The sequence below is a fragment of the Dendropsophus ebraccatus genome, chromosome 9 (assembly GCF_027789765.1).
Source record: "Dendropsophus ebraccatus isolate aDenEbr1 chromosome 9, aDenEbr1.pat, whole genome shotgun sequence".
Classification (NCBI taxonomy): domain Eukaryota; kingdom Metazoa; phylum Chordata; class Amphibia; order Anura; family Hylidae; genus Dendropsophus; species Dendropsophus ebraccatus.
This window is the reverse complement of record NC_091462.1, coordinates 70314815-70332539: the sequence shown is the minus strand read 5'-3', so window position 1 is coordinate 70332539 and position 17725 is coordinate 70314815. Positions and strand designations below refer to the sequence as shown.

The window sequence follows — 17725 nt, the reverse complement described above, 5'->3', positions numbered from 1 at the left end:
CAGTATGCAGCAGTTCACAGTCCAGGAATATGCAGTCACAATAAGATGGTGGTGGTAGATTGTGCAGCTACTTCAATAAGGCCTGAGTTCAGTTATACATCATCCCCCCTTACACAATGATTGGAGACAAACTCCTTTCACTGTATAGTGCAGCACCAAACAGCTGACTGGCTGGCTGGGTGCCAGCTATCAGTATTCTGATTAATATAGTATACTGATGAACTATTCTATGAATATCCTATTGATAGTTAATCAGTACATTTTACGCTGATATTCCTGTATATACAAACTTACAGTAACTGCCACTTTCAAAGCCAGGTGAGAAACAGAAATTTTTGTATTTGCTCATCTGAACTCTCAAAAGGATTTTACTATAAGACCCTATGTATCCATTATAGCTATAAATTGGACATACATGTCATGGACCCCCAACATTGAAGCTACCGCCTATAGCTGACACTAGAAAGTCAGTTCTTTTCTATTTGGAGAGAGGAATCTTTTTCCCCAGTGATCACTGCATAGCCTATGTCTCCAAAGGACAACCATAACCTTCTTAGACCTACCTCAAAGGCCTATCTCTAAGCCAAAGCCTAAGCAGCCCCAAATTCTGTAGTGACAACTCTGAATCAGGTGTCTACACATGGGTACTATTCCTTCTAGGGGAGATTTAGCTTTGACGGGAAGAAATCTACCTTCCATATGTAGCACCATAGGGTCAGTTATTTTCTTCTTTCTGGAGGCTAAAAGACTCCTTAAACAGCCTAGTCGTCTCCCAAATAAGAAAGCAGAGCCCCCCCCCCCCTGCTCAAAATGTAAAAATAATTTATTGTTTACAGAATCTATTATGCAATAACAAATTTATTAGAAAAAAATTACCTGCTGGTCCCATAGCACATATAATTTGTATATCGATTAACTTGATCATGGAACAGTCCTTTAGATCATACCAGTTCCAGTGATCTAACCACTGGCGAAGTAATTCTACAGGTGGTTGAGCACCATACACTTCTCTAGCAGGCATGTTCACATCATCTACAAAAACCACCTACAAAGAAGATCATGTGAATGTTAAATTACTTATACACTGTACACTGTAGAATCTAAATATTTTAACTCCACCTTTTAATACATATAATTACTCTGTCCCCATTTCTTTATATCGCTTAACTTCCTGAAACCATCTGTTAGTTGTTGTTGTTTTTTTTTGCAAAAGGCATGACATTTCTGACATTCAGCATGTAGTTAAAATCAAATTAATGTTTTCTGTGGGTGACAGAATTGATACACTTTTTTATGTTTCACTACTTTTACACAATAAAAACTATTTTCACAGTGGTTGCTAATAGGCCTTATTTCTTCTTTTTTTCTGGTAAGGCAAGAAGAGCCTGGTATAAGGCGTCTTATGTTAAATGTCACAGATTTTACTGTCTCTAACATCCAGAATATGAGAATTTTTTAATCCCCTATTTTTAAACCTCTAGATTTTACAGTCGGATGGCTGCAAGCATCTAAGTAGTTTCAGTTGAAGGGCGCTCCCTCTTTCACCCCATTGGCATCACTGGAATGCAATCACTGGTATGACAATGGGATTTAATCGCAGTCAAGGGCATAAAGAGGGCCCCCACGTTTGCAGTTATTGTACACCTTATGAGGCCTTGGTGGGCTGGCAGGGTAAAAGAAACAAAAAGGCAACTCTAACACTGGTTTTTATTTGTTTTCCCCTATTTACGGTAAAAGTATCAAGTTAACAGGGTTATTCTGCTATACAAAACAACAGCTTTATGGTTGCAAGGATGTAAAAAAAAATAATAGGGAAGCTATATTTACCTCTTTGCACTCCCCCAGTTTCTTCCTACAAGTCTCTGGCATCCCCCCTAGGACGATCCCACCTCCAGCTCTGAGACTAACTTATTTTGGGGATGACAGCCGGCTTAGCTGTGGCGCTGTCCTGTCACGTCCAGTGATTGGCTGAGTGGGCTGTCATTCCCGAGTCGAGTGAATCTCGGAAGTGGAGGCAGGATAGTCTTGGGGAAGACCTGTAGTAGGACTACGGGGGAGCGTGGAGAGGAAAGCATAGTTTCTTAATTGTTTTTTTATACACTTGCAACCGTACAGCTATTGTTTTGCATAGCCAGATAAACCCTTTAACTTTCTTCTATGGCTCATTATACATTGTACATTATGCCATTTTTTTTACGTTTGAGCACTTTTACATAATGTTAATGCAACAGTGCGAGTGCCAATTTTTGAGAGATAACTTCTTAACAAAATATTGCGTTTACCATTTATTTGTGATTTTCTATTTATGTTGTTGTGAAGTTATGTTTATGTTGTTCATGAAGTTAATGAAGCAAATTTTATTCTGCTGGTCATTACAGCTGTTTAAGTATCAAATGTGTAATTTTATGCTGGCGTATTAAAGAAGAATAATTAAAGTTAAAACATTACACATCATCATCATTAAGGGGTTAATCCCTGCTGATTGTACTGTCTTATAGGGAAATCATACAAACAACTGTCTAGTTTTCTACTGTGTGTAAGTATCAAGACTGCTCTACCCTTTCACAAAGTATGTTAAAAAAAAAGTTATTGTTACCGTTTTCTTTCCTAGAGGAGGACCATAGACTCCTTTCCTTCTTTTGTCAAGTTTGGACATAATAATGTTCTGGGTTTGAGCGGCTGTTGTCTGAGCTGAGAAGTTGATCAGCAATGGTTTGTATACCTCTTTGTCCAAATTATTTAACAAGAAATCCTAAAAAAAAATATATTTAAATGGTAATTTTAGTTATTTCCAATTTGCAATTTAAAATGAATAATTTTCTGACTTTAACCTGCTTAGATATTTGCTACCTTCTGTTACCTAGCAGCACCATGTAAACTATAAAGGGGAACTATCAGCAGGTTAGATATATCTAACCTGCTGATATGTCCCTATTGCACAGAAGAGGCAGAGGAGGAGGGCATGTGCCTTACCATCCTTCTCAGCGACATTCCAGTGCAGTTAGTTGTGTTCCTCACGGTCCGTAAAACTGCTAGGGGCACTGGGGGGGGCTGGCCAGCCAGGGTGGATTGGCGTATATGGACCCCTCCCCACAGTGTTCCTAACAGTTTCACCGTCCTCCTCTGCGTCTCCTGTGCAATAGGGACATATCAGCAGGTTAGATTTGTCTAACCTGTTGATAGTTCACCTTTAAAAAAACTCACTGAATCTTATAGCATCCCACATCTATGTTTCCACATGTTTATTTCACTGTTTTGCCTGTTTTATTTTTTCTGCTGCCGTTCACCAAGCTGAGCCAAATGCCATTTTAGAATTTCATATTTAGGCCAGATTTACACAATGCAGATTTTTATACAGTCTTTATGAATATGCTTATGGCTTTTTGAAGAAACAGTATACTTAAAGCCTAGAACTGGATTTGATACTTGCTGTAAGATCAAAGCGTATCAAGCGCTTTGTGAAATGCTTTCTTGATCACAAAGGGCAGAATATGATACCATCATTGTTACTAAATACACTCTTGCATGTACCCATAGTGAGCTTAAAGTGTCACTGCCCTTAAAACTTTAAAATCTAAATTAACAATAAATGTGATATAAATTAAGTTTGCAATTTACATTCTTTTTCTTTTGTTGTTATCATGGTGTAAAACAAAGCTGTACTTACAACAAATCCAGGACCAGTCTCCTGCAGGCAGATTTTTAGTCTTGTGCTGGTTTATAAAAAAAAGACTAGAGATGAGCGCACCTCGAGCATGCTCGAGTCCATCCGAACCCGAACTTTCGGCATTTGATTAGCGGTGGCTGCTGAAGTTGGATAAAGCCCTAAGGCTATGTGAAAAACATGGATATAGTCATTGGCTGTATCCATGTTTTCCAGACAACCTTAGAGCTTCATCCAAGTTCAGCAGCCACCGCTAATCAAATGCCGATCGTTCGGGTTCGGATGGACTTGAACCCGGTTCGCTCATCTCTAAAAAAGACTAAACACATGAATTCTGGTCATTACAGAGAGTCATGGCTCAATACACCTGTCAAGCAAATGACTACCTTCTCTGTGAGCGCGCAGATGACCTGGGAAACACAGCACTTCTTGCCTTTAGACTCAGAACACAGGAAGTGCCGTTTCCTCCATGATAACAAAAAAAAATGTAAATTGCAAACTTGCCTTATATCACATCTACTGTTGGTTTGGAAGTTTGGAAAGTTATAATGATAGTGACACTTTAAATAGTAGAAACTGTAGTAAACTTAAAAATTACAGACATCATAAAAAAGCAACTTTACTGTTTATAGTTCGCCATAAACTATATGTTAATATTTTGTTTATATATGGCAATAAAAACTATAAACTTGTGTCTCATATACATGAATGTCTATATGAAGTTAGTCTGTCTGCTACGACTACAGGTGAATAACATACATATTAGGGGAGATTTATCAAACATGGTGTAAAGTGAAACTAGCTCAGTTGCCCCTAGCAACCAATCAGATTTCATCTTTCATTCCTCACAGACTGTGGAAAATAAAGGTGGAATCTGAGTGGTTGCTAGGGGCAACTGAGCCAATTTCACTTTACACCATGTTTGATAAATCTTCCCCATTGTCTATACAGGCATGAGATGAATAATTTATTTATGAATATTTTATCTGCTAAAGAGCTTGTTTACTCCAAACAATTACCTGTACCTTTATTGAAAATGTAAAGCAGAACATAGTACATTACAAGTATTTGCTAAGTTCCAAAGAAACAACTTATATGACACTATATTGACACAGTAAAGAGAGTTAATTTGCAAAGATTGACTAGAACTATAACCGCCCATTATGATCGCTGATATGGCAAGTCCTTAGACCAAAACATCATTCAGTCCTGGTTACGAAAAACAAATATACACATGCGTGCATAAAGAATAGAATTCAGGTCAATCATGGCTTGTGATACAACAAAATATTATGCAGGTTTGAAAGGATACGATACATCTACACTCTGAATTGAGTTGCATGGAATGAGTATATCTTTAATATATGTAAATTTATACAATATCATTATCAGTCCTTTATAGCGCTCTTACACAAATTATGTGTGCTACTGTGAGAAATCACATTCAATGATGTCAGTATAACTACTGGCCCGGTAAACAAAATTCCCAATAGCAATAAACTTATTTAAGATGGAAACATAAAAACCCACACAGGGGATGTTATATGTCTAACAGTAACAATATGATTGATTGAATTTTTAGAACTACCCTAATTAAAACTGAAAAAGATAAGCATGTACAATGACATGAGGCACCAGGGACTACTTAGATGATTGTGAGTGAGATCATTGGGGCATTATTGCTCAAATAAACATTTCATTGCTTGATGCTGCTTGAAAGATGAATGAGAGAAATTCCCATTGATGGATTTGGAGATAGCCTTTTTTTTTCAAAATGATCAGAAAATAATACACAATATAATGCCATATATTGAAATGAAATGGAAAGATAATGTGATTTAACACATGGCTGAGACAGAATAATTATTTTGTTTTTATGAGTAGTGTGGATCTATAGCAAGAAATTAACAATTTCCACATTCATAATAGTATAGTATTACATACAATAAGGTGATTTAGCCTCTGAAACCATTTTTTTAAATTAATTCTTTTATTCTTCTATTTAAACTGAAAACCACCTTTGGCAGGTCGGTACAGAGAGGACCTCCAGAGTACAATATAATAATAATTAAAAAAAAAACAGCTGAACAGTGAGTACAAAACACTGATGTGCAACAAATAATTATGAAACATAGTCCTATAACACTAATAAATGGCAGGAGGAAAATCTCCTCAACGAACCCCAACCTACCTTTTCCAATAACTAGAAAACCAAGAAAAATGGGCAGGGACAGCAAACCCCAGAGCAAAGGTGGCTCAAGAAAGCTTATCCTTAGGCACAGGCACCTTTAGCAGGGCCACATACTCCTCAGTTTCCTGGAATTTAGCCCATGGCACCCAGGTCTGGTGGAATCTGGCATTAAGAGTCGTGCAAGGATGACATCAGATCCTCCATTTTCATCACCTCATTCCCCTTGCTTATCCAGAGTGAAATGGGAGGGGGTTCGGTACAGTTCCAGTACAACAGGATAAAACCACGTGCTGCCATAACCAGGAAATGCAGAACTGATCTCCTATGCTTTTTGATGGACATCTTGCTGCGATAAAGTAGAAAGAGAACCGGGGTAAACTCAAATGTGAGGCCCGTTACTTTACAGGACACCTCCTTTACTTGTTCCTAAAAGGACGAAAGCAAGGAGCAAGACCAGAATAACTGCCCTCCAAGGCACTGCCACACCAACATTTAAAGTGACACTGTCACCCCTTTTTGGATTTTGACTGCTCTCCACAGGTGTAAAGGTTAAATGTTACAGCTTTCATTACTTATTTTATATTATACCACATGGTGCTTGTTCTGGTAAAAAGTAATTTTTATCACCTGTGGATTGGTATATGGGGGGGGGGCCTCGCGGCCTATGTGCCACATCGCCCCGCCCCTAGTGCCATTTAGCCCCGCCCCATCCATGACATCATTGCCGCATATGACCCGCCCCCTCAGCAGCCATTGGAAGGGCCAGCCTAAAGCTCTAGGCTCCATCCCCCTAGATTGTCCCACACCAATGGCCGCTGAGGGGGCGGGGTCTATGCCGTAATGACGTCACGGATACGGATGGGGCGGGGATAAGTGGTGCTAGGGGCAGAACAATGTGGCACAAAGGCCGCAAGGCCCGCCCACATATACCAATCCACAGGTGATTAAAACGACTTTTTACCAGAACAAGCACCATGAGGTGTCATATAAAATAAGTAATGAAAGCTGTAACATTTACCCTTTGTGAAAAGCAATCAAAATGCAAATAGGGGGTGAAAGTGTCACTTTAAGGTCAGATTTAGGTCAGATGGCATGTAATTTGAAGGGGACTCAGTACCAGCGGGACAGGATCTTGTATCCAGCTGAAATCTGGAACTTATAGAGCACTTATGAGCAGAGCTGAGTATGTTCAACCGCTGGGTTGGAGTCAGCGTCAACTGCAAGTCCTCCTGCCACTTAATCAGGAAGAGTGGAGGATCAGGGTTGGGCGACGACAGCAACTTTGCATAGATTAGAGACAAAGCACGTCTCACAGGGTCTTCTCCCGAACAAAGCACCTCAAAATAAGATTTGGAGTCAGATTAGAGGAGGAAAGAAAATTGAGAAAATGGGACAGTTGGTTCACCCTTCACGGGCCCAGGGGCATTGGTTCCAACAGGGCGACCAGAGCTGAGGTCAACAGCCAGGAGGAGTTGGCAATGAAAGAAGAATCTCTGTGCTTCTTCGCTATTCTCTACTTTCTGAACCCAGGTGAGAAGTCTGGATGACCAAGTATTGGCATCATTGGGGAATTCAGGGGAAGAAGGCTGGAACGCGTACCAACCTCGTTGCATGCTGAAATAATAGGGCTGATACAATTCAGGGGAAGAAGGCTGGAACGCGAAGCAACCTCGTTGCATGCTGAAGTAATGGGGCAGATAGACGGATGTGACTAAAACTCCAAGAAATGCTGCTCAGGGGTATGCCGGTGAAAGACTGATTGAAACCCATAATTTGAAGGTGACTGTGGTGCATCCAGTCTATTACCTTTAAAAAGACCAATGCCTGACAGTAACTCTGCAAATCCGATAGGGCCACTACCCGGCGCAACGTAGCTCTGCATATCAGTGTCCTCTTCAACCTAGCAGGATTGAAGCCCCAGATAAATCTAATCTGGATGGAAGAGAGGGATTTGAAGTAAGCTTTCAAGATTCTTCTCCGGGAGACATTGAAAGGCATAAGCAGCTTGGGAAGCAAGGTCGTTTTTAATATCACATTCTTCCAAATCAGGTGAATGTCCCTTTACTCCATGTGGTGCAGCATAATTGTACATTGCCTAAAACTGCAGGGGAGTAAAGTTGAAAGAGATCCTTCAGCTTCGAGGGCAAATAGATACCCAGATACTTAATTGCTCTAGCAGACCAGCGGACTCAGAAGGAGGTCTGGAGTGTGAGACCACTTCAAGGGCGAGAGAAACATTAAGTGCTTCTGATTTAGACTAATTCATTTTAAATAAAAAAAGTAAAAATGTCCCCCTGGAACCTTTTGATTCCAGCAATAATATCAGCTTTAGGGACCGTATTAGATGACCAGATCACTTTAGTAAACAAGCGCCAATCTGAGACTATTACATAGCTCAATTATTGTGCAGCTAGGGCTGCACTGACATCTATATCATGAAAATGAAAGTCTGTCTGTCTGTCTGTACCATATAGACTTCCAAACGCCTGAACCGTTTGACCACAAATTTGGCACACAGATACATCGGGTGCCCAGGAAGGTTTTAGCGAAGGTCCCGTCCCCGCCAGATGTACGGGAGAGGAGGGGGATGAGCGGCGCCCCATAGAGATGAATTGGAAAATCTCCACACTGCAAACACAGGTGATATAATTAGCTGCAGCTGCCCATAGAAAACGGCAGTTGGAGCCTTAGCAACCAATAGGATTTCTGCTTTCATTTTCACAGGGAGTTGTGGTTGCTAGGGCAGCTGCCTCACACAGGACCCCTACTCCATCTATACAGGTATACAGGGCAGTATTACCAGCTGCTGCTTCCCTAAGCACTAAACCTGAGGATGCCCCATCCTCACTCACCAATTAGCATCAGGACTGGTAGGTTATAGCTCCAGACGTCACATTTACTGTAACACCGCCACACCAGACCTGACCAAAACCACCACACCAGACCTGACCAATACCGTCATACTGTGACTGGATAAGACTGCCATACCAGACCTGACCAATACCGACATACTGTGACTGGATAACACTGCCATACCAGACCTGACCAATACCGCAATACTGTGACTGGATAACACCGCCACACCAGACCTGACCAATACTGCCATACTGTGACTGGATAACAACTCCATACCAGACCTGACCAATACCGCCATACTGTGACTGGATAACACTGCTACACCAGACCTGACCAATGCTGCCATACTGTGACTGGATAACACTGCCACACCAGACCTGACCAATGCTGCCATACTGTGACTGGATAACACTGTCATATCAGACCTGACCAATACTGCCATACTGTGACTGGATAACAACTCCATACCAGACCTGACCAATACCGCCATACTGTGACTGGATAACACTGCTACACCAGACCTGACCAATGCTGCCATACTGTGACTGGATAACACTGCCACACCAGACCTGACCAATGCTGCCATACTGTGACTGGATAACACTGTCATATCAGACCTGACCAATACCGCCATACTGTGACTGGATAACACCGCCACACCAGACCTGACCAATACCGCCATACTGTGACTGGGTAACACTGTCATAACACACCTGACCAATACCACCAAACTATGACTGGAAAAAACTGCTATACCAGACCTGACCAATACCGCCATACTGTGCTGGATAACACTGCCATACCAGACCTGACCAATACTGCCATACTGTGACTGGATAACACTGCCATACCACACCTGACCAATACCGCCATACTGTGACTGGATAACACCACTATACCAGACCTGACCAATACCGCCACACTGTGACTGGAGAACACCGCCACTCCAGACCTGACCAATACCGCCATACTGTGACTGGATAATACCGCCATACCAGACATGACCAATACCGACACACTGTAACTGAATAACACTGCCATACGGGTAAATACGGCCCTGCAGGTATACAGGACACTACAGGTATAGAGGACCCCAAAACTATACACTACAGGTGCACGGGACCTCCACAAACTATATACTACAGGTATACAGGACCCCAAACTTTACACTAGAGGTATACAGGACCCCAAAACTATACACTACAGGTATACAGGAACTCCACCAACTATATACTTCAGGTATACAGGACCTCCACCAACTATATACTACAGGTATACAGGACCCCAAACTATACACTACAGGTATACAGGACCCCAAAACTATACACTACAGGTATACAGGAACTCCACCAACTATATACTACAGGTATATAGGACCCCAAACTATACACTACAGGTATACAGGACCTCAAAACTATACACTACAGGTATACAGGACCTACACCAACTCTATAATACAGGTATACAGCACCTTCAACAACTCTATACTACAGGTATACAGGACCCCAAAGCTATATACTACAGGTATACAGGAACTCCACCAACTATATACTACAGGTATATAGGACCCCAAACTATACACTACAGGTATACAGGACCTCCACCAACTCTATACTACAGTTATACAGGACCCTCAAACTATGCACTACAGGTATACAGGACCCCCAAACTATATACTACAGGTATACAAGACCTCCACCAATTATACACTACAGGTATCCAGGACCCACAAACTATAAACTACAGGTATACAAGACCTCCACCAACTATACATTACAGGTATACAGCACCAACTATATACTACAGGTATACAGGACCCCCGAACTATACACTACAGGTATACAGGACCTTCACCAACTGTACACTGCAGGTATACAGGACCTCCCCTCAACTATACACTACAGGTATACAGGACCCCCCCAACTATACACTATAGGTATACAGCCCCCCCAACTATACACTATAGGTATACAGCCCCCCCAACTATGCACTACAGATATGGGAGACCCCTAAAAACTGTACATTGTGGGTATACAGAACCCCTCCAACTATGCACTACAGGTATACACTAATTCCACTGATTAACTCAGATGAAACAATATCTTTAGCTTGGCCTCCTGGGCACCTTAGAACAAATCTAATTAACACACTGACACTTTATACCCGGGCAGCGCCGGGTACATTTTCTAGTTGTTCATAAAAATAAAATAAAGTAAAGTTCATACATAACCTCTCCACACTACCCGATGTCTTCCTGTCTTCTCCCTGTAGCCGCCAATGCAACTTCAGAGCCACTGTATGAAGTGACAGGTGGTACCATCACAGCCAGTAATTGGCTGAGCAGCTTGTCACTTCAGAGGGCAGCTCTGAAGTTGCAATGGAAGCTGGGGGGAGTGGGAAGAAGACACGAAGACACTGGGAAGTGCAGAGAGGCAATGTATGAACTTTATTTTTTTCTTTACACATTCTTCAACCGGGGGCTGCGTATCACTGTTACACATAGCGATGCGTGCCGGATGATTTTGTGTCAGAACCAAAAGACATGATCAGTCGACTCTGTAAACTCTGTCCTCAATGTGATGTTTTCACTCTGGAAAAAAATTGTGTGTTCCTTTTCAGTGTGCTATGGCTGCAGCAGGCTACACGTGTGTGTGCGCTATGGTTGCAGCAGGCTTCATGTGTGCCTGCTATGGTTGCAGCAGGCTGCGTGTGTGTTTGAGAGAGAGGCAGAGATTACAGGGGTATTCTAGGCGCTGACAGAGATGATAAATCTGGGCCTATGTCACTATATCACTTGTATCTGGCATTGTTAGCAGTTTTCCTTTGTATATGGCAAATATTTAGTTAGAAAGAAAATGCAGAAAATTAGAGATGCAATAGATTGTCAGCAGAAAAAGACCACCTGCTCCATCTAGTCTAGTTTTGAGTTCCTTAGGACATGGTTGGTGGCTGGAGACTAGCTGCATCCACCACACACACACAAAGAGGAGAATTTTCTTTATTTCTTTGCCTTATTCAGTCAGAAGTCTCCCCAGGACCATGTAGGACATTTGAAAAAAGATGCTGAGCCAGTTCTATTTTACACCAGTGTAAAATAAAAAAAAAAACCTGGTATGTAACTGGCCATTTATTACCCCTTGCCTCTTCTGCCTGTTTTGGCCTTAATGCCCAGGGCCTATTTTTTAAATCTGACCTGTCTCTCTTTATATAGTTATAACTATTTTAACTATCGCAGTTATTCTGAGATTGTTTTTTCGTGACATATTCCTGTTTATGTTTGTGGTATACTTTGGTTGATACACTTAGTAGTTTTTTGTAAAAAAAACAACATTTGCGCAAAAATTTCTAAAAAATTACAATCCTTTATATTCAAAATTCTCTTTTTCTGAGAAAAATAGTTAAGTCACATAAACTAATTATTACTGCAACATCTACGACACGTCTACTTTATGGTGACGTCATTTGGTGAACGTCCTTTTACTTGTTATGATGTTAGAGGGCTTCAAAATTTTGCAGCGATTCTGATTTTATTAGGGACCAGTTTAGTTCTGAAGTGGATTTATGGCACCTGTATGTTAGTTACCCCCATAAATCCCTCCATTGTAAAAACTGCACCCCTCAAAGTATTCAAAGTAACAGTTCATAAGTTCATTAACCCTATAGGTGTTTCGCAGAAATTTAAGCAAGTTGGAGGGGACATTTAAAATTTTCACTTTTTTTGGCAGATATTCCATTTTAATCCATTTTTTTTACTCTAAGGCTATGTTCACACAATGTAAAAAATGGAGAAAAAATGTCCGATTTCGCTATTTAACCCCTTAAGGACGGGGCCCATTTTCGTTTTTGCGTTTTCGGTTTTTCCTCCTTGTGTTTAAAAGGCCATAGCACTTGCATTTTTCCACCTAGAAACCCATATGAGCCCTTATTTTTTGCGTCACTAATTGTACTTTGCAATGACAGGCTGAATTTTTGCATTTGGTACACTACAAAACCAGAAAAAAATTCAAAGTGTGGTGAAATTGAAAAAAAAAAAACGCATTTCTTTTATTTGGGGGAACTGTGTTTTTACGCCATTCGCCCTGGGGTAAAACTGACTTGTTATGCATGTTCCTCAAGTCGTTACGATTAACATAACATGTATAACCTATATTGTATCTGATGGCCTATAAAAAATTCAAACCATTGTTAACAAATATACGTTCCTTAAAATTGCTCCATTCCCAGGCTTATAACGCTTTTATTCTTGGGTCTATGGGGCTGTGTCAGGTGTCATTTTTATAAAAATTTTTCTGGATTTGATGCGACCAAAAATGCGCAATTTTGCACTTTGGGATTTTTTTTGCGCTGACGCCGTTTACCGTGCGAGATAAGGAATGTGATTAATTAATAGTTCAGGCGATTACGCACGCATTGATACCAAACATGTTTATTTATTTGTTTACTTTTATTTAAAACCTGGGAAAAGGGGCGTGATTCAGACTTTTATTAGGGGAGGGGGCTTTTTACTATAAACAACACTTTTTTTTTTTTTTTTTACACATATACTAGAAGCCCCTCTAGGGGACTTCTAGTATATATACTTTGATCTCTCATTGAGATCTTTGCTGTATAGATATACAGCAAAGATCAATGAGATCGGCACTCCTTTGCTTTCGGCTGCTGCAGCCGGAAACAAACGAGTGCCGAGGCGGGGACGGCGCCATCTTGGACGAGTCCCCGGCCGGCATCAGACAGGGAACGGTTGCCTCCGGTAATCGGAGGCAGCTGTCAACTTTGACAGCTGCCTCCGATTAGCTAATTAGCGGGCACGGGCGATCAGACCGCGCCCGCTAATAGCGGCGGTCCCGGGCTACATGCGGCACTCGGGACCACGGCGCTTCAAAGCGGGGTCGCCGCGCGACCCCGCTTTGAAGTGCTAATGAGGACATATGACGTACGGGTACGTCATATCTCCTGAAGAGGTTAAAAAAACCTCTGTTTTTGTCGCAATTGAACTGACTGCAATGCCATTGCATTGGAGTCAATGGGAAGACAGACGTCCAATGCACACAATGCATTGAAAAATGGACATTTTTGCAGCGGACGTCAAATTAATGAACATGAACATTATATTCGAACGTTTTTTGAAAATAGCGGACGTTTTTTATTAGTTCACACACAGTTCTTCTTTTGTCACCGTTCTTTCTCCCTTTTTTACTATTAAATTCAATGGATTTTTCAACTAAGCCAAAACCAAAGGGCAATTAGTAACCCCAAACTAAAATAATGTGCAAACACCTGTCATTGCACTAAGGGGATGCCAGGCTTCAAAAAACGTTATTTTAGACTCAAAATAACGGACGCCATTTTAAACAGAGGTGAAGAAAAAGTTGTGTGAACATAGCCTAACACAGCAAATACTAACTATATTCCAATGTTTCTAGAAATCCCCCTTATGAGGCCGCATTGCGTCACTTAACCACTGACTTAACCACAGGCCGCAGACATGACAGAAGCCTTGTGTATTCATGGGGTCTTTTCTTATTTCATTTTTTTTTTAGCCATTATACCATGTCACAGAGGCCTTGGGGTGCCAAAATATTTGTGTAGGACGAGTTGATGTTTTCATCTGTACCATTCTGGGGGGCATATGACAAAGAAAAAACACAATTTAGCAGCAGTTTTTCATCATTTTTTTGTACGCCGTTTACTATACTTCACATATGACATATTATTGTCATTCATCAGGTCGGTACGATTACAGCGATATCCATTTTATATAGCTTTTGTTATAGTTTATGGCATTTATACTATAAATACTGTTTGTGTCTTGCATATTGTAAGACCTGCACTATTTAAATTTTTTCGCCAATGGAGTTATGTGAGGGATTTTTTTTGCGGCATAAGCTGACGCTTTTAGTGGTAGACCTTTTAGGTACATGTGACAATTCGATAGCTTTTTTCTATATTTTTTAGGTGGCGGGATTAAAAAAATTTCAATTTTGGTTAGTTTTTATTTTTTATGGCATTAATCGGGCGGTATAATTAATGTAACAGGTTAATAGACAGGGTCATTACGGACGTGGCGATACCAAATATGTGAAATATGTGTACTTTATTTATAGGGGATCATTTATAAAGGGGGTGGGGAACGTGTATATTTATTAATTTATTTATGTATTTGTGTGTGTGTGTGTGTTTTTTTTTTTTACTTTTCAGGTACATATATACAGTATAATGCATTACAGCATATGATGTGTGCTGTAATACATTATACTGTATATTGAATGAGCAGTCAGTGTTAGGGGTCTGATCGTTGTATATCATAGTAACCCAGCCACACCGGGTGGCATTTGGGTTACTATGGTAACCCCCCGATGCCGCGCGATTGCTCAGGGGGAAGATCTGTGGAGCACGGGAGGGAGATCGGGGCGGGGGGAACGGCCGGGAGGGGGAGCAGCACAGGGAGGGGAAAGCATAGAGGAGGGAGAGCACGGGGACGGGGGGGCACACAGCAAAAGGAGGGGATCGGGGTGGGGGGAAGCAATTCGGGGGGAAAGGAGCTGGAGGGAAAACCAGGCAGTGGCGGCAGGAGGAGGCAACATGCCACAGCCTCCTCCCGCTGCCCGATCTCCCCCTTAGGCCACAAATCTCCCCATAGACGCTGCGGTCGCATCGACCACGGCATCTATGAGGTTAACTGCCCGGGGGGAGCGCGGCTCCTCTCCGGGCAGTGGCAGCAGGAGGAGGCTGTATTCGCAGTAGGTCCCTGATAAAATTCAGGAGTCAGACTTGGATCTCACCGTCTCCACAGCCCTGGTGCGACCATAGCCTTAACAGGCATTTTAGTGTCAAAAACTGTTCGTAATTATGGCCTAAACCTGTTACCAATTGCTTATCCTAGCGATATGCAATCACATCACAAGATGGGAAATCCCATTTAAGTGAACAACTAATGGGGTTATTTGTGATGTTTCATTAGATCACAAATGAAGGAACATGGATGGCTACAGAAATATTATGGCGTATAAATCTATAAAATGAAGTACTTTAGAATGATTCCTTGTCATGTGCTGATGTCATAATTTTTAAAATGCAGCACAGCTAACTAGGAAACCATTCATTGTCATGCATATGCATGTGAGGGCTATAAAATTAGGCAGATAGGAGAGCTGAAGAAAATGAGTAAAACATAAGGTAAAATAAAAAGTATGTATAGATTATGAATATATAATAAAAATGTAAAATAGTTGCTTTAAACATTACCATAATAATGGAAAATGTATTTTAAATGAAATGTTTCACCGACTTAAGTCTACTACTTACTGTTCATTAACACAATTAATGTTGTTTACAGGGTATACAGTTCATTAACATAACCTATTTCAATAGTCAATGAGGGAAGCTATGCTTGCAACCAAATCAAGTTTCACACATGACAAGATTAATTCAGAAATAGAAAAGAACTAACAGATTACTAAGCAGCAATAGCATAACACTAAATGGAATAAATATACATTTTATCCAAAACGCAGACCATATACAGTTTTGTATGAACATTTGTATTGACATAAGAAACATTTCTGTGCATTACCTGACTATAAAAATAAAATCATCACCTTTTTCTATACTGTTTAACAGTAATTTCCCAGTTTTTCTTAACAAATATTAAAGCAACTCTGTACCCACAATCTGACCCCCCCCCCCCCCCAAACCACTTGTACCTTCGGATAGCTGCTTTTTATCCAAGATCTGTACTGGGGTCCATTCGGCAGGTGATGCAGTTATTGTCCTAAAAAACGTCGTTTAAACTGTCTGCCCGTGCCCAACGGCTGGGGCTTAGAATGTTTATGCATTAGGCTGGCACAGCCTCTCTGTCCCTCCTCCCCGCCCTCCTCATCATTAGGAATGGAATGACCCAGGCAGATCTTGGATTAAAGGCAGCTATCCGAAGGTACAAGTGGTTTTGGGGGGGTCAGATTGTGGGTACAGAGTCGCTTTAAACTAAAAATAACAGAATGAACAATTAAAAACCAGTGCATGCCCACCTGCCCGAATCGACTGCAACTGCCATCCTGAAAGCAGTGGATAACCACAACTTACCACTTGCTCTAGGGTGTCAACCCTGCAATTTATGTCAGCGAATGAGTGTCCACAGCAAAAATTCACAGCCAGTGACAGGTATTTCCTGAAGAGCTTACATGTCAGAAGAAGTGGTAAGCAGTGGCACACCGTGGCAACTGGTTGCTGCAGAGGATTGGAGCAGGTGAGTATGCGGTTTTTTTATTAGTAAAAGAATCCTGAAAAAATTCTAAATTTATATTTTCTTTTCTCATGCTGGTATACTCCTTTAAGGCATGTAGACTTTATATAAAGCAAAAAAATAAAAATGCTGGAAAAAACTGCTTCTGCTCTAGAAGGCACCTTGCAATCTCATATCACATAGTCACTCATTCATTAGGAAAATATTAATTAGGGAAATATTTGCTTCATCACCAGCTGGCAATTGAGAAAACCCATTCAAATCCACTAGGATGGGTATTTAAAAAAAATTCAATTAACCTTATACTTGTGGACCTTTTAACTGAACATTAAAAAAAAAAATCTCTTTATAATGTAAAGGCAAATTAGCACACCCTGTGGATTCATTTCAAGTGCTTTGCTGTGACTGTGTGACTTAAAGGACAACTTCGGCGCTGATTAAAAAAAACAAACTGAACTGAAAGGTTGGTGTATTCATTTTTTATTCACTTCCTGGTTTGGGCTTTCCCATGATGCACTTTGTCTCCTGTGATGTCTAACTGACTCTGTAGAAATGTTAGATGGCTTACAAGTTGCTCAGCCAATCAGAGCAACCTGAGTCATCTGACAAAAAGAGGCTGGCCTAACAGGGCTTAGACGCGCCTCGCTCTTGATGATGTCATTGTCACAAAATGTATCCTCCTCCACTCCAAGACAGGTAAAACAGGTGCAGGTCCAAGGCGTTATGGTGATATAAAATATAAAATTTATTAAAAGAAATTTGCTAGCGACAC

The 17725-nt window shown here is 41.0% G+C and overlaps 1 protein-coding gene across 3 annotated transcripts in view; it reads right to left on the bottom strand.

The window, feature by feature from the left end:
• DNAH7 (dynein axonemal heavy chain 7) overlaps positions 1-17725 on the bottom strand; it is a 262909-nt gene that overhangs the window by 107398 nt on the left and 137786 nt on the right. For all 3 annotated transcript variants that reach the window (XM_069983597.1, XM_069983598.1, XM_069983599.1), the window contains 2 exons: positions 2597-2752; positions 877-1045 (listed from right to left, as the gene is read on the bottom strand). In XM_069983597.1, coding sequence (XP_069839698.1) covers positions 877-1045; positions 2597-2752 — 325 coding nt within the window. The remainder of the gene's footprint in view (positions 1-876; positions 1046-2596; positions 2753-17725) is intronic.